The sequence below is a fragment of the Moschus berezovskii genome, chromosome 18 (assembly GCF_049115385.1).
Source record: "Moschus berezovskii isolate FMDL1 chromosome 18, NW_MosBer_1.0, whole genome shotgun sequence".
NCBI lineage: Eukaryota > Metazoa > Chordata > Mammalia > Artiodactyla > Moschidae > Moschus > Moschus berezovskii.
The window spans coordinates 53,975,132-53,993,284 of NC_142477.1; the positions used below are offsets into that span (position 1 = coordinate 53,975,132).

Genomic DNA, 18,153 nt, shown 5'->3' on the forward strand with positions numbered 1-18,153 from the left:
ATATATTTTTAAGTATATTAGATTGGCTCATGATTATCTCTGCTTTTTAGATTTTGTAGGGAAGAAGAACGAGGACAATTTTCCCTCCCTTATAAAATTTGTGCTCTGTGAATTATTCCTTCTTTCTTATCTACCAGTTAATTTGAGATATAAGTTATATTTTTAGTTAGAAGGAAAATAAAGTTTCCTTTGGTTTCAAAGAAAGGATTCTGAGGGAATTTGAGGAGAAAGTTAAAAAAAAAAAAGCATTCTGTTGATGAAAATGTTTAAAAGTAGTTAAAGGAACTGTGGTATTAAAAAGAAATGAGCTGTCAAGCCTGAAAAGACATGGAGGAGCCTTAAATGCGTACTGTGTGCATGCTAAGTCACTTCAGTTGTGTCAGCTTCTTTGCAACCCCATGGACTATAGCTCACCAGGTTCCTCTGTCGGATTCTCTAGGAAGGAATACCATAGTAGGTTGCCATGCCCTCCTCCAGGGGATCTTGCCGACCCAGGGATTGAACCTGCGTCTCCTGTGACTCCTGCATTGCAGGCAGATTCTTTACTGCTGAGCCACTGGGGAAGCTCAAAATATGTGCTACTGAGTGAGAGAAGCCAATCTGAAAAGACCATATACTGTATGATTCCAACTCTGTATGACATTCTGGAAAAGACAAAACTATAAGAAGAGGGGTGAAAAAAAATGAGTGGTTGCTTGGTTCAGGGAAGGGATGAACAGACAGAGCATTGAGCATTTTTAGGGTAGTGAAGTTACTTTGTATGATGATACTATAATGATGGAGACATGCCATGATACATTTTTGCAAACATAAAAAACACTGTACAGTACCATGAATGAGCTGTAATGTAAACCATGGACTTTGGGTGATTATGATGTGCCAGTATAGGTTTATCAACTGTAACAAAATACCTCTCTTGTGGGGAGTGTTGATTATGCAGAGGGAGGGAATATGCAGGTGTGAGGACTGGAACTATCTGGGAAGTCTCTGTATTTTCCCCTTAATGTTTTTGTGAATCTGAAATTGCTCTAAAAAATGAAGTCTTTAAACAAAATGTTCAAACGAGAAAAAGGTTTTAGTTAAATATAGAATTAGGAGATGGGTGGTTTTCTGAGAAATTACTCAGTATTTGAAAAGAAATAGCTATATGTTTTATGTGTTTGAAGAGGAGCTGTGTTTTCTCTGAATATTCTGTAAAACAAATGCCTTACAGGTAATGGTGACACTTTCCAAAGCAGAAGTGGTAGTGGAAGTGGACGAGGTGAGTTCTTGTTTGGTTTACCTATAAGTGGTTAAAATGACTGTAATCCAAGTTTAATTTTTGAAGTTAAAGGTAACTGTTGCTGCTTTTATACATACTTTGAGGAGTATACATTTGCATGGCCAGTTTGGAGAAGTTGTTTACTTTTGTTGTTTAGTCGCTATGTTGTGTCTGACTCTTGCAACCCTGTGGACTATAGCCCACCAGACTCCTCTCTGAAAAATTCTGTGATCATTATTAGTCTGAGAGCATTCAGAGTGGCAACTCCCTTGAACCACTTTTCCCTGCTTCACTCCTTCAAATTCTTGGTTTCTTCAGTGTAGAAAAAGATTATTTGGAGAAGACTCTTGAGAGTCCCTTATACTGCAAGGAGATGCAACCAGTCCATTCTAAAGGAGATCAATCCTGGGTGTTCATTGGAGGGACTGATGCTAAAGCTGAAACTGCAATACTTTGGTCACCTCATGCGACGAGTTGACTCACTGGAAAAGACTCTGATGCTGGGAAAGATTGGGGGCGGGAGGAGAAGGGGACGACGGAGAATGAGATGGCTGGATGGCATCACCGACTCTGTGGACTTGAGTTTGAGTGAACTCCGGGAGTTGGTGATGGACAGGGAGGCCTGGCGTGCTGTGATTCATGGGGTCGCGGAGAGTCGGACACGACTGAGCGACTGAACTGAACTGAACTGAACTGAAACCATATTTTATACAAATTCTTAGATCTTGTTTGAAAAGGGGTTTGAAGACCCGTGGACATACAGGACAAGAAAATTAGAGAGTGCACATATAAAAATGCTATATGTTAGCCTTTCAAATCTAATGCAGTCCTTATTCTTTTTGTGATAGTACCTGAAAGTGGCACAATCAATGATTCCTTGTCTAGAAACCAGAAAGGTAGTGTGTGGAAAAGAGTTAACATGATAGGCCTGACTGCTCTTCTTGGAAAGTCCATCTTAAAAGACCCTTCCCTGACTTCTGGGAACTTGGATTTTGGGAGGGATCTCAACACCCTTAACCAGTGTGAGTGGTCCACTGTACCTAAACAATGGTTTGTTAAACAATGTGGTTTATGATGAATACCCATTTTTCTTCTGGGAGTTGGGAAATTTGGTACATGCCAGGCAGAAGGTGCCTGCCTGCTTTATCAGCCCCTCATAGAAACCCTGGATATTGAATCTCTAATTGATTACTCTGGTAAACATTTTCAGCATGTTGTCACATCTTGCCCTGTATGACACCAGTGGGAGTGACTCTTGAAAGCTTGCACTTGGTCTTCTCTGGCCTTTTCTCCATACCCGTTTTTCCTTTGCTCATTTTGCTCCATATCTTTTCCATGTAATAAGTCACAGCCATAGTTACGACTGTGTTCTGAGTCCTAGCAAATCATAGAACCTATAGGTTATAGTGAGGACATCTCAGCAAAGATGGACTTCTAGTTCCTGTTAGAAAATATATTCCTTTGTTGAGGAATATAGGAATAGGAAAGAGATATAACAGCTTAAACAAGATACTAATATGTTATAACATCGTAACCTGCATAAAGTCAGCATTTTGAGTGCTAAGGGAACTTAAAATATTCAGGAGTCTATTAATCTTAATTGTCTCAAATATTATTTGTTCGAAGGGACCATCCATATTTAGAACTTTCTCTCTTTGAAGACAAGCAACAAAAATATACACAGTCTTGTATATTGACTGTCACTGTGTATTTCTTTAATAGGTGGTTACAAAGGTTTAAATGAAGAAGTAATTACAGGCTCTGGAAAGAGTAAGTTTTACCTTAGATAAGGTATTTGATTTTTATAGTGAGTATTGTTTTACCCCTCAATTTTAGAAAACATTTGTCTTTTTTTGCTTTGATTCCTTTTAAGATTCTTGGAAGTCAGAAGCTGAAGGAGGAGAAGGTGGTGACACTCAAGGTATATTAATTTTTGTGTGATCCGCATAAATGTATATTTCATTTTAATACAAATGCAGAATATTTAAAGAGATAACTTTTAAAAGTTTGAAGTAAAAACTTTAACAGTAAACATTGGGAACTTTTTTTGTAATTTTATTTATTTACTTTTGGCTGTGCTGGGTCTTCGTTGCTACATAGGCTTTTCTCTAGTTGTGGAGAGTGAGGGTTCCTCTCTAGTTGCGGTCTTATTGCAGAGTATGGGCTCTAAGGTGCACAGTCTTCAGTACTTGTGATACATAGGCTCAGTAATTGCAGCTCCTGGGCTCTAGAGCACTGGCTGTGCATGGGCTTAGTTGCTCTGTGGCATGTGAGATTTTCCTGGGGCAGGGATTGAACTCATGTTTCCTGCATTGGCAGGTGGATTCTTTACCAGTGAGCCACCAGGGAAGCCCAGGAATTTGCATGTTGTTTTAAATTTGAGTTTGTTGGTTTTTGTCTGTTTTCTCTCTCATTTTTATTCTAGTCTTTATAATGTAAATTTTCTTTTAAATTCTAAGGACCAAAAGTGACCTACATACCACCTCCTCCACCTGAAGATGAGGACTCCATCTTTGCACATTATCAGACAGGCATAAACTTTGACAAATATGATACTATTCTTGTAGAAGTATCTGGACATGATCCACCACCAGCAATTCTGGTCAGTGTACTGTTTCTGTAATGACTGTGAGGCAAACTTTGTTTTTTAAAAATTTGGCACATTTCTTTAAGTTGATATGAAAGAATACAAAAATTTAATCTTTAGTATATAATGTCTTAGGTTGGAAATTTAGAATCATATCTAATATCTACATTAGAATTAATTGCTGTGTTGAAAGGGAGGGTACTATATTTCCTCCCCACCTCCTCAAACTTGATTTAAATTTATTAAAAAGGATACTTTTCCTAAAGATTCAATATTTCTGCTTTCTACGTATGTGGTGAGAAAGTGCATCTTAGGGGAGTGATTTTTCTAAGGAGTGGGGGAGCCCAGAGTCCCGTGTGGATAATGAACCATTTTTATTGATCAGAGTTATTTGTATCACAGGTTTTGAGGGGGCTGAACAAGTTTTTAGAGCCATTGTCTATATGGAATATTCCTTAATTTCTATCAAGTAATCACGTAGAGGTTTTAGATATTACTTTTGAATGGGGGCATATGTATTATATAAAGTAGAATTAACAACTTGAAACTAATTCAAATGGAATATGTTTATGGAACGACTAGTGTATGATACATGGAATTTAACCACTGCCCCCTGAATTTTTTTAGACTTTTGAAGAAGCTAATCTTTGTCAGACACTGAATAACAACATTGCTAAAGCTGGTTATGCTAAGCTTACTCCTGTGCAAAAATACAGTATTCCTATTATACAAGGAGGACGAGATTTGATGGCTTGTGCTCAGACGGGCTCTGGAAAGACTGTAAGTCACTTCCCTACATATATTTTGCCCAGTATTCAAACTGTCACTTTTTGAACTTTGGTTCTTCCCAAGTAGATGATTTTAGTGAACCGTCATAAATACTCATGTTTTTGCCTCTGATTTCTGGTTTTATTGAAGTTTGTGTACTTTTGAAGAAAGAATTTTGAACTATTTCTAGCGTAGTGTTTTGCAGTTGATAGAAGTGTATTCAGCTCCTTCTGTGGGACATAATATTTAAAACAAAACAACTGAGAGTCAAATCACCAAAGGTTATAAGACCTTTGATTATAAGAGCAAGGGAAAAAATAATTTATGTAATGTAAAGTTTTTCCCATCACTTCATGGCAAATAGATGGGAAGCAAAAAGTGGAAATAGTGACAGATTTTATTTTCTTGGGCTCCAAAATCACTGTGAACGGTGACTGCAGCCACGAAATTAAAAGACACTTCCTCTTTGGAAGAAAAGCTATGACAAACCTAAACAGCATATTAAAAAGCAGAAATTTACCACTTTGCTTATAAAGGTCCTTATAGTCAATGCTAAGGTTTTTCCAGTAGTCACGTACGGATGTGAAAAGAAGGCTAAAAGCCAAAGAATTGACGCTTTCAAACTGTGGTGCTGGAGGAGGCTCTTGAGAGTCCCTTGGACAGCACGGAGATCAGAGAAATCAATCCTAAAAGAAATTAGCCCTGAATATTCACTGTCAGGACTGATGCTGAAGTGCCAATACTTTGGCTACCTGATGCAAAGAGCCACCTCATTGGAAAAGACCCTAATGCTGGGAAAGATTAAGGCAGGAGGAGAAGGGGGCAACAGAGGATGAGATAGTTGGATGGCATCACGAACTCAATAGACATGAATTTGAGCAAACTCCCGGAGATAGTAAAGCAGCCTGACGTACTGTAGTCCACGGGGTCAAAAAGAACTGGACACAACTTAGCGACTAACAACAACAGTGTGATAGCTGATACAGTTTTGGAGTCAAGAGAATGAGAAATAGCTGTATGTACTGTTGTTGTCTATGTACGGTACCTGGTCCTTAGTATGAAGTGACCTCTGGTTATGCTAATTCTAAACGAACTCTGATGGGACCAAGTTGGTCTTAGGACTAAACTGTGAGATTTGTGAATTAAATAGGGTTGCATGAGATGAGCATTAAAGACTGTCATTTCCAGGATCATAGTCTTGCTTCATACTATATTAGTCTTAAAATAATAGTCTTGAAAGGAAAATACGTGAAAATAAGCTGTACAATATAGCAGTTAATGTGTGACTTAAATGTGGTTTTGGAGGTAGATTTAGTGTCTTATTTAATAAGAAAACTGTAGCACAAAGTTTCTCTTGCCATATGTAATTTTTATAAGGATAATTTAGTAATCCAAATTAATGTTTTCCCAATTTTTGCTCTGCTTTGTGGACCACTTTTGTCATGCATTCTGATTTTATTTCTACCTCAAAAGGAATCATTTAGAGTAAATGCTACATTCCTCATTAACCTCTCAAAATAAGTTAATGTTTGTTTATTTAGAATCTTTGGTTGTGTTTTTTTTTAAAAAAGCACAAAAGATAGTTTCATAAGATAGATTAACTTTATCAAACATTTTATATTTTATAATATGAGCATGACGACCAAAATGTTAGAAACTCATTGAAATAAAAATTATTTCCCTTTCTCATTTTAAATTTATCAAAAAGATGAAAGAAGAAGCTAAAGGATATAAAGACATGAGGAATAGGTTGCCATAGGGAAAAGGATGATGCCCTATAAATTTGTAAGTTATGCAATTTAACTTCTAGGCAGCTTTTCTCTTGCCAATTTTGGCTCATATGATGCGTGATGGAATAACTGCCAGTCGTTTTAAAGAACTGCAGGAACCAGAGTGTATTATTGTAGCACCAACTAGAGAGTTGATCAATCAGATCTATTTGGAAGCCAGAAAATTTTCTTTTGGGTAAGTACATCTGAAATGCCACGCACAAACAAGTTTTTCTTTTAGAGAATTATTGTATTTATTTTGGGAAGAACTCAGTACATGAATAAGAATGCAGTCATATAATTTAATTTGGTGTTACTTGACTGAAGTTGACTTTTTCATAATCTTGTTTATAGAATCTATTTTTAAAAATGCTTATTAAAAATTAGATGATAGAAGTAGAACGATAAAACAGTATACATAGTCATGTGTTTTCTGGTAGTTTTTAAGTATATGTTTAAAAATGAGTTTATGGTGTTCCTAATAATTTTCTATTTTCTATTCCTAATAATTTTCTGTGTGTTAATGTTTCTTTAACACATAACTTCATAAAATGGATAACTGCTTATTTTAACAATCAGACCTAATTTTTGATGACTGTAAGATTGTCCATGTGTTTGTATTTTATTTCTCTATTTGGGAGATTTAAGTTGTTTCTAATTTTGGGCTACTATAAATAAAAGCAATTCTTGCTTTAATGAACAGCTTGCTTATAAACTTTTTCTACTTTTATGTTTTAAGTATTTTATTAGAGTAGATTTTTATAGATTTAATGTTAAAGAATATGAAGTTATTTTAAAGCTTGCATTCTACCAGCAGTATTTGAAAATGTTAACTTCAGTATACACTTTGCCCCTGTTTGGTATTGTATTAGTTATCTGTTGCTGCTTACCTTAAAACCTAGTTGCTCAAAACAATGCATATTATTATCTTACAGTTTCTGAGGGTTAGGAATTGAAGAACAGTTTAGCTGGGTGTTTCTGGCTTGGCATCTCATGAGGTTGCAGACAAGATGTCATCTAGAATTACAGTCATCTGGCTTTGTTGGATCTCTCTGTAAGAATGGTTGTCTCTAGGAAATGACAGCTGGCTTCACTTAGATTGAAGAGTCAGTGAGAAAGAGCAAGGAGGAGGTTTCTGTGACTTTTGTAAGACAGTTGCAGTCACTTTTGCTGTATTCTGTTCATTACTAAGCAAGTCACTAAGTCTAGCTCATACTCAGGACTGGCTATATAATTTGTGAGAACTAGCCCAAAATGAAAATACAAGGTCCTTTGTTAAAAAATTATGATGAATTTTAAATCAGCAAGTAGAATATTAAACCAAGCTTAGGTTTTTTTTAAGCATAGGACTCTTTGTGACTGCACAGGTTATATACCTATGAAGCCAGCCTTGCACACATCTTTGGAGGAAGGGAGTTAGGATCTACATTTAAAGGAAGGTGTATTGAAGACTTTGTGTACGTATTTTAAAATCACTACAGCTATCTTCATGTTTTCATTTATTTGGTTATTGAGAGGTTGAACTACTTTTTGAACGCTTTGTACATTTTCCCTGTGAATTATCCATTTGTTGTCTACCCATTTATCTGTTGGTATATTAGTGTTTTTCTGTACAATTCTTTAGAGCTTTCTATCTAGAACCTTCACCTTTTATTTTGTATAAATCAGTTTGTTTGAAATTAGGAGAAAAAAACTAAAGTTATTAAAATTCTTTTAATGTCAAGCTTGACAGATCTTTTGTAAGAAGTAGATGTACATTGCTTATACCAGTGTTTATTTCTTACTGACCCTCATGTACTGTGTTGCTTTTCAAACTTGTAAATCAAGTAAAAGATAAAAGTTTTCTTTTTTTAAAAAAACCAATAATGATATTTCAGATAATATGTATGCACAGAATGTGTATTAGTATGTGGATATTTGTTGGAACATTTTTGTAGCAAAAAACTGAGAAGTATCTTAACTGTCTATCTTTAATCCTCCCCTTCAAAGTTTACACACTATTACCAGTTTTATGTGAAATAGTATAGAAAGAGCTGGTGCACATGTATGCACTTTAATTCTCCTCTCAACAAATCTTAGCATACTAAGCTTGGTTGCCACCCTTTAAAAAAAAAATGGTGTATGTTGGAGCTAACACTTACTATAGAAATGTACTCCTCTTTATAGATGCTCAGTGTTCTTTTGTATGGAAGGCCTATAATTCTGTTTTTTTATTGTTAGACAGATAGTTTTGAGTCTTTCAATACTAAAAATCATGTTAGCAGTGAATATATTACATAATTATCTTTACATCCCCATTTGTGGGGATGTATCTGAAGGGAAAATTGCTATATGTGAATTTATTGGGAAAAATAAGTTTTAAAATTTAAATAGAGACTAAAACTGTAAAAGGGATTGTATCAGTTTATCCCCGAGTGCCAATTTCCCTACACTGGCTAATATGGCATTATCACACTTGAGGGAAAATTTTGTTAGACTTCATTTGTTTTGCTTTTTTGCTTTTAAAAGTAATATTGAACTTACAGTGTTCATTTGTATTTTTAATGAACATTTGTTCATGTTGTTGGCCTTTTGTGTGGGTGTTGGTTGTGTTTATCATTGGTTTTGAAGAGCTCTGTCAGACAGGTTGCAAATATTTTTTTCCCGCAGCTTTTCAACTTTCTTGGAAGGATTGTAAAAGAATGTTGAATGTATTAGCTCTTTATGGATTTCATTAAAAAACAAATGACTAATTTTCAGGCAACTAGAAAATGACATTTATTTTTATTGTCAATAGGACTTGTGTAAGAGCAGTTGTCACATATGGGGGAACCCAGTTGGGGCATTCAATTCGACAAATAGTACAAGGCTGTAACATATTATGTGCTACTCCTGGGAGACTGATGGATATCATAGGCAAAGAAAAGGTAGGCTCTAGAGGGATAACAAAGTTGTGAGATTGACTAGTAATTGTTTTGTTTGGGAAAGAGAGAAATTTGTGTGAAGACGTGTATGTTCATTACAGCACCATTTGTGTATTAGGCTCCCATCTGATTCCTTGAATGCTTTCTTATATAAATCTTAATACAAATAGGTAAATAGTATTTTTCATTTTACACTTTGGAAAACAAGCTTCTAATGAGATTATGTAATTTATTTTAATCTCTAAGTTAGCTCTAGTAAGTGATAGGGTTAGAATCTGGATCTGATTCCAGAATCCATATCCTAGACCCACTACACTGGGAGAAAAATGAAATCATTGCTTTTTTCTAGTTTCATATATGTCTTGAGGAAATAATTTTTTTTTTCCTGGAAGAAAACCTTTGTGGCATCAGTAATTTTGTCTCCTGTTTTAAGTGTGAGAGTGATATTATCCAGGATTGTTAAGTTTCTGACTTTGGAGAGAGATTTTAGGGCTGTTTATTTTCAGTATTCATATACCACATTATTACATCTCTATATCAGTATTTTCAGTTCACTTTCATGACCCTGCTTTGCTTTTTAAAGACTGTTTTAAAGGGATTATTAAAAATATGCTCTTTCTGCAGAAAGGAATTTTTCTTATGGTACTTATTAAGAGTATCCAGAGAAATTCACCTTGATTTTCCACCTTGTTTCCCATCTTCCATAGGGTAACAAAATCACTTGTTTTCTTTTTGCAAATATGTGCTTCTGTTTTTAGCACCAAGTAGTCATGATAGGTAAGAAAAGTTTCCCAGTTGTTCCTAAGTGATTAGAGAATCAGGGATTTATTAAGGGTTTAAAGGAGTTAGAAATAAATTTGTCAGTTATAGGTCATTTGATAATGTCATGCTATTAAGAAATTTTATTTCTTACATTAAATAACCTGACTTTATCAGATAATATAGTCTAGATATGTGCTGTCCAATACAGTAGTCACTAGCTACATGTGGATATTTACATTTTAACTGATATAAAATTAAAAATTCGTTCTTCAGGCGCACTAACTACATTTCAAGTGCTTAATGGCTGCATATGGCTACTGGCTAATAATGAAGATATAGAATTTTTAAGTAATTACAGAAAGGTCTATTGTGTAATACTGATCTAAATGTTTTGGTTTCTTTCAGTATTATGAAATGTTTTATAACATAAGACAAAATTGAGAACTGAAATGAACACTGACTGATACTATTACCTGACCATACCAGTGGTCTCATCATTGTATGCATTGATTTCTAATCTTCATCTTTGAGAATATATTAATAGTTAGACTTGATGAGAATATTTTCATTTACTATATCAACTACTATACTAACTAGTATGCATTCTCTGCTCTAACCCTTGAAATTATCCTAAAAGATTGGTCTCAGACAAGTCAAATACTTAGTTTTGGATGAAGCTGATCGCATGCTGGATATGGGTTTTGGACCGGAGATGAAAAAGTTAATTTCCTGCCCAGGAATGCCATCAAAGGAACAGCGTCAGACCCTTATGTTCAGTGCAACTTTTCCGGAAGAAATACAAAGGTAGATTTTTTCTTCTTAGAAGTAGCTGCTATGTACTAAAATGCTTTTACAACAAGAGAAACAATGTGAATATCTTATTCTTGAGAGATTTACTTTTTAAAAAAGTTTAGGATTATAACATAGATTAAAAGTATTTCTAAAAAGTTTACTATATTTTTTGTTGTTTCTTACCTTAATTCCTGGCTTTGCATTAGCATCGCATTTTATTAGAGTGTATGGGGCTGTGTGAGTGAGAAAATGAGAGCACGTAGCACCTAGCTAGGATTTAGTAAGTGCTTACTAAATGAAATTATTTTTATGGTGGTACCCCCTCTTCGACCCCAAATTATAGAGCTTGGGGAAATTGCACTTGTGTTAGAAAATTTATGTACTAATTGTTGACAGATATTTGAGTATCATATATACACTGTATGGTCTGTGAGTTCTGAGGTTAGCATGACATATTCCTGCTAGAATGGTGACTCTTCTTTCTGCCTGCTAATCCCTTGGCAACAGGGAATCTGAAGTACCCATACAGTAGCTCTAGCTTATACAGTTCAGTAAAACTCCTGTTTTCTCTGGTGGAACTGTTCTCTCTTTGGGAACCAAGACCTCCAATACTTAACAGTTGGTGCAGTAAGCACAATTTCCCATGTGGGTCACTGGGAGTGATGGTAAATGGGCCACTCTAGCTTATATCCCTTGATTCAGAGACCCATATACTCCCTAAAGATCTTTGGTTGCTACTGAATGATTGCTTTAGTATCTGCTTTTAAATGTTACAAATTGCCTATTATTCCATCTGAAGTCCATTTTTCGCATTCTGCATATTCCCTGCGGAGAAGGCAATGGCAACCCACTCCAGTGCTCTCGCCTGGAAAAGCCCGTGGACGGAAGAGCCTGGTAGGCTGCAGTACATGGGGTCGCTAAGAGTCGGGCACGACTGAGCGATTTCACTTTCTCTTTTCACTCTCATGCATTGAAGAAGGAAATGGCAGCCCACTCCAGTATTCTTGCCTGGAGAATCCTAGGGACAGAGGAGCCCAGTGGGCTGCCGTCTATGGGGTCGCACAGAGTCGGACACGACTGAAGTGACTTAGCAGCAGCAGCATTGTACAGCTGAACCATTGTAGCATCCATATCCTTGGCTTGCATTTCTACCTGTATGCTCTCCCAAACTTATTGCCTGTAATTTTTTGATTGAAGTATAGTTGACTTACAATATTGTATTAGTTTCAAGTGTACTGCTACTGCTAAGTCACTTCAGTCGTGTCCGATTCTGTGTGACCCCATAGACAGAAACCCACCAGGCTCCCCCGTCCCTGGGATTCTCCAGGCAAGAACACTGGAGTGGGTTGCTATTTCCTTCTCCAATGTGTGAAAGTGAAAAGTGAAGTCTCTCAGTCGTGTCCAACCCTTAGCGACCCCACGGACTGCAGCCTACCAGGCTCCTCCATCCATGGGATTTTCTAGGCAAGAGTACTGGAGTGGCTTGCCATTGCCTTCTCCAATGCATGAGAGAAGTGTACAACTTAGCAATTTAATATTTTATAGAATATATTCCATACAAAGTTATAAAATGTTAAGTATGTTCCTTATGCTGTGCATACTGTCTTTGTAACTTACTTATTTTATACCTAGTAGTTTGTAACTCAATCCTCTTCACCTCTTTTACTACTCTCTTGGCCCCCTCCCTTTTGGTGACTGTTGGTTTATTCTCAATATCTGAGTCTATTTGTTTTGTTATATTTGTTCCTTTGTTTTATTTTTTAGATTCCACTTATAAGTGAAAACATACAGTATTTGCTTTTTTCTGACTTATTTTACTAAGTATAATTACCTCCAGATTCATCCATGTTATTGAAGATGGCAAAATTACATTATTTTCTATGGCTGAGTAATATTCCATTGTGTGTGTGTGTGTGTGTGTGTGTATATATACCACATCTTCTTTATCCATTCATCTGTTGATGGAAACTTAGGTTGTTTTCCTATCTTGTCTATTTAAATAATGCTGCTATGAACATTGGGATACCTGTATCTTTTCATTTCAGTGATTTCATTTTTTTCAGATATTTACTTAATAGTGGAATTGCTTCCTGTGGTAGTTTTATTTTGAATTTTTTGAAAAATGCCCATTCTGTTTTCTATAGTGGCTGTACCAGTTTCACTCCCACCATCAGTGCATGTGGATTTCTTTTCTCCACATCTTGCCAACCCTTGTTATTTCTTGTCTTTTTGATAATAGCCATTCTGACAGGTGTGCAGTTATAGCTCATTGTAGTTTTGATCTGCATTTCCCTGATGATTAGTGTTATTGAGCATCTTTTCATGTGCCTATTGGCCATCTGTATGTCTTCTTTGGGAAAATGTCTATTCAAGACCTCTGCCCATTTAAAAAAATTGGGTTGTTTGTCTTACACTATGAAGGAAATCATGAAGAAACCCAAAGACAGTGTACTGATTTGGAGAAGATATTTGTAAACAGTATGTTCAATGAGGGGTTAATATTCAAAATACATGAAAAACTTGTATAAGTTAATGTATTAACTTGTATAAATTAATATCAAAAAACGAACAGCCTGATTATTACCTGTATGCTTAATCTCTCTCCTCAGCTTCAGACTTTTAGATTTAACTCTTCAAGATTATTTTTCCTCTTAGATGAATTACCAGTAACTCATGTTCATCAGGTACAAAATTGAACCTCTTCTTCAACTCCCTCTTTCTTTCCAGTTTTCCTTGTTGGCTTCAAGGTCTTTCGAAACCAGAGTCGTGGAAGCATGTTGATTCCTCCCTCATATTCCTTTAACTCTGCCCTTCAAAAGTATTCAGCTTGTCAGTTATCTCTAAAATATTGCAAATTTGTTAGTTTCTTCTCTATTTACCGCCTTATTTTAGGTCCTTTTCAGTTCCCCTCTGCTCATTGATAGTAGCTTTCTAATATGTCTGTAGTTTGACTTTGGGGCTGTTAAAATTACAAAACTGAGTCTGATCTTTATCGCCATTTATTTGACATAAATTCTCCCATGTGTTTCCATTTCCATAGACTAACCAACTTTTAAATGCTTTTATACATGACAATTTTTGCCTCATTTGTCACTTTATTCCTTGGAATGATGTTTTTCTGGCTTATTTAGAGTATTTCCTATTGGCTATGCAAGCCAAATTCTGTTCCTCTTCATTATTTATCCTTATTTCTTCTTTCCTTCTGCATAGAGTGCTTTTCTATTTCATGTTCTTGCTTGCTGCTTCCTTAAATCAAGCTAGAAGACTCTTAATAGACATCATTTCATCCGTTTCCTGCCAGTCTTGTAAAGGAACCCTCTATCTTGTGAAAGAAACTATTTAAAACACTTTTCAGTTTTCTTGTAATTTAGTAAGGTTCAGTCAGTGTTAACTATTGTAGCACTAGCTTACTATAGTAAAGCATTAAATAATTAAAATATGTAAATATTAAACTAATAAGCTATTTTTAAATTACAGTAATTGCTTTTATATAGCTATATTTATGCTGTTTGATATGAGCAACACAGGCAGAGACAATCATATTCATCTTTATACACACAGTATCTTATACCACATATGCCTCATAGGCACTCAGTATATATTTTAATGAGTGTAAAGGATGATTGATAATTAAGAATTTCAGATAATGTCAGGGTTTGTGCCTGGATGAAAGGGTTCTTGACTCTAGAAGTAGTGTATGAACAAGAAGTTTTTCTGTTATGGTAAGAGAGCAGATGAAGAAAAAGAAGCAGCAGTGATTTATTAAGATTCTAGATATGCGGAGTTTGAACTATTTTCTTGATATGCTAGGAGATGACTAGAAAGTAAGATTGCTATGTAGGAGAGAGGAGTACTGCTCATGACCTCCTCTTTTTACCTCCCAAACTTGGTCTGTAATTGGCAGTTCCCTTTCTCCCAACCCCATGTTTCTATGATCTAAAGCAGGGCTTCTTCATTATATGTTGTCTGTGAGTTGTGTGTGTGTCAAGATGCTGATACCCTCACTTTGGGGAGAGCATCTGCAGCTTGGTGTGGTCTAGCCTCTAGTCTGTTCACCTGGTTTCATTTTTTTCACAAGTTATGCTCTACAGATATTATCATTTTCTATGTTTGTCATGATGTGAAAAGCATTGACTTAAGATCTGGTTTGCTCAGAATATTATAGTTCATTTGGAGTATACTAATTTAACAGCTCATATTTTCAGGAAACAACTCTTATAAATAACATATATGAAGACGTTGAATGAAGAACAGATTTTTTTGTTGTAGGTTTGCATTTTAATGTTTAATTAAAAAAATTCCTTCTTGTTGTAGTCTGATAGTTTAGCATACTTTTAATTATTGTTGTATACACATTTTATATAGTTTCGTGTGGTCAGGGCATCCACTTGCAATTACTTACCCATCATTTGACACAGACTTTTTCATTCATAATAAGTGTTTTGCAAAATGCTAACAATTTACAATGATATTTGAAAGTAATACTTGGATGACGTAACATTTACCATTTCTTATGATGACTGTTATAATCCAGCTTATAAATGTTATAATCTGGCTTATAAATGTTGAAGTAACACTTGCAGGAATTCAGTGAATATTATTAGTATTAATGGAAGAGAATAAGTTAAGGAATACTCTTTTGTCTTTCAAGGTTGGCTGGGGAGTTTTTAAAGTCGAATTATTTGTTTGTTGCTGTTGGGCAAGTGGGTGGAGCATGTCGAGATGTTCAGCAGACCGTTCTTCAAGTTGGCCAGTACTCAAAAAGAGAAAAACTTGTTGAAATTCTACGAAACATAGGTATCTTATGTTGATCATCTTTTGTTATGATTTTGATTTTTACAAAAATTACTTTTAGAAATGACTTTAAGCATTATTTGGCATGAGTTAAATAAGTTTTCACTGTTTATTCTTCCTCTAAAGTTGTTTTTCTTATGATTTGATTTTCTGGTAAATTATATAGCAGTATAGTTCTTTCTCCTCTGTAAATGTTAAAAAAAATAGGAAGAGTTTGAGACTTTAACAATGCTTGACCAAAAACTATTCCAGCAGAAATATATATGTTCTTGTTTTAGAAAATTGAAAGGATTAGTAACGTATCTTTATATCAAGCTCTATTTACTCCACTAAAAGTAAGATCTTTGCTGTATTTCTAATTCCCAGTTTTTGTTCTCTAAGGCTTCCTGTATTCATATATTCAAAGAATTTTGGAGTTAGAAGGGACTCTAAAGGTCTAATTCTATTCCTTACAATGGTGATGAGAAACTCTATCCCTCCCTTCAAAAAAGCCAGTTTTTATGGAAAGTTGTATTTCTTTGTTTGATTGAGATAGCTTTAGTTTGTGCCTGGAAATAAAATTTTATAAAATGGCCATCTTAATATTTTTTTGTTGCCTCACAGGCTAAATGTATCAGATGGATCCTTTCTCCTCATCCTCCATTTTAAGTGTCTGTTTCAGTTTGAAGTCAGTGTTAGGAATGGGGAACAAAAAGGCAAGAAACTGTCAAATAAGAAGTTGACTTAGAAATGCTTTTAAAAGGCTTCTAATCTTCAGTTTTTTCTGTGTTTTATATTAAAAAAAACTTTTAAAAACCATAACTGAACACTATTTGAAAATGAGATATTAGCTTCTTGTTTACACATTAGAAAGCTTTATTTTTTTTTTAATTTTTATTTAATAAATGGTACAAAGCACAATGCCAAAAACATTAACAGTTAAAATTTCACCAAATGAAAAAATACTATAGAATACACAGTTGTAAAAAGCTCCATTAAGTTATTTTACAACTGCCTCAAGCTGCAAAAAGAAAAAAAAACCAAATATTCATCTTGAGTTTGAGAAATGTTATTAGTTTTACTTCATAATATGTTTCATAGCATGTACTGTTGCATGCAAAATAAAAATAATAATTGCTGTGGGCCATATACTATTCTGATTGTTTTACATGTGTTCACTCATTTAATTCTCAAAACAACCTTCTGAGGGTGGGGTTTGTTATCCTCATTTTAAGGTTAAGGCACTGAAATACAGAGATGTCAAATAACTTGCCCAGTATAAACTGAAGTTCCAAATGCAGCAAGAGATAAGTAATACATGGTTTTGCTGAAGTTAGAGCACATTTCTAGTATAATTATCTTAAGACTTTTTATATATGAATTTATGGAATGAAGTTTGAGAATAATTCTGCTGAAGATAGTGTTTCAGAAGTTCTGGTTTCCCTTTGGGAAACCTTTGAGGTCAGCATGTAAGCATTGTTGGTATACTTCTATATTGTTTGAAGGTTAAATGTTTTGTAGTTCATAATTTATTATTCTTGATTTCTTTTTATTTTGCACAGAAATGTTATGCTGTATATTTTACATATTTTTGTTCTTGTAAATTTATCTCTTTCTAATCATTAACTTAAATCTGGTAGCTTTCCTCTTCTGCTTTTAAAATGTATAGCTTTCATTATTTCATAGTAGTATACCAACTGCCTTTTTCATAATTTTAAATGAACAGGTGTCAAATATTTTATTGAGCTCATTAATTACAAAGGGAACTAGTAAGATGTTATAGCCAGTTCAGAGGAGAATTCAAAGAACACATTTCTTTGTAGGATATCAGGAAGACTAAGATGAATTTATAAATAGATGCAAAATAGATCAATATTCACAAAGTGTAATAATCTGTTACATTTGAGGGAAGATTTTCATTTGTATTTTTATCGATAAGAATCATTTGCATTGCTCTCAGTTGCAGTAGAGGTATAAAACAAAGGTAGTAAAAGGTACAGACAACCTTGAAGGGTATGCTAGTCAGTATCAGCTTTGCTTATTTTGGAGTCTTCAACAGTTTTTTCTGACAACCTGTATTCCCACATAGTCACAATAATCTCAGATTATTCTTGATCATAAGAAAGGCTGGTCTCATTATGTTTGGCCTATTTTCATAGGTGCAGCAAGACTGTTCCATAACAAAGGCCTCTTCGAGTTTGTTTCACAAATCTAGAACCATACAATATTGAACAACTATGAAAGTCACAAAATTAACTTCTAGATAGTTTTCATAAGAAATCTGAGATTGAAATTGTAAATGTCTCTGAAGAATAGGAAACTAAGTCTGAGATACTTTTCATGTACCATTTACAGTACCTAGAAATTTAAGTGAATTCCTCTCTTCTAAATTTCCCCACATTTTTAATGTAATTGATTCTTGTTTCAGTGAATCTGTCAGCAGATTCCATCTGCTTTTGGAATATAAACAGTTCTAGAAATTATCCTCAATTCAGTGATCTTTGCAAGGTGTCAGAATGTCAGTTTATAGCCTTCTAC

General features: G+C 34.8%; 1 protein-coding gene across 3 annotated transcripts in view; it reads left to right on the plus strand.

The window, feature by feature from the left end:
• Window positions 1-18,153, plus strand: part of DDX4 (DEAD-box helicase 4) — a 95,312-nt gene that overhangs the window by 66,683 nt on the left and 10,476 nt on the right. For all 3 annotated transcript variants that reach the window (XM_088827697.1, XM_088827696.1, XM_055422036.2), the window contains 9 exons: window positions 1,214-1,261; window positions 2,984-3,031; window positions 3,135-3,182; window positions 3,721-3,863; window positions 4,476-4,628; window positions 6,427-6,581; window positions 9,162-9,291; window positions 10,688-10,854; window positions 15,494-15,639. In XM_088827697.1, coding sequence (XP_088683823.1) covers window positions 1,214-1,261; window positions 2,984-3,031; window positions 3,135-3,182; window positions 3,721-3,863; window positions 4,476-4,628; window positions 6,427-6,581; window positions 9,162-9,291; window positions 10,688-10,854; window positions 15,494-15,639 — 1,038 coding nt within the window. The remainder of the gene's footprint in view (window positions 1-1,213; window positions 1,262-2,983; window positions 3,032-3,134; window positions 3,183-3,720; window positions 3,864-4,475; window positions 4,629-6,426; window positions 6,582-9,161; window positions 9,292-10,687; window positions 10,855-15,493; window positions 15,640-18,153) is intronic.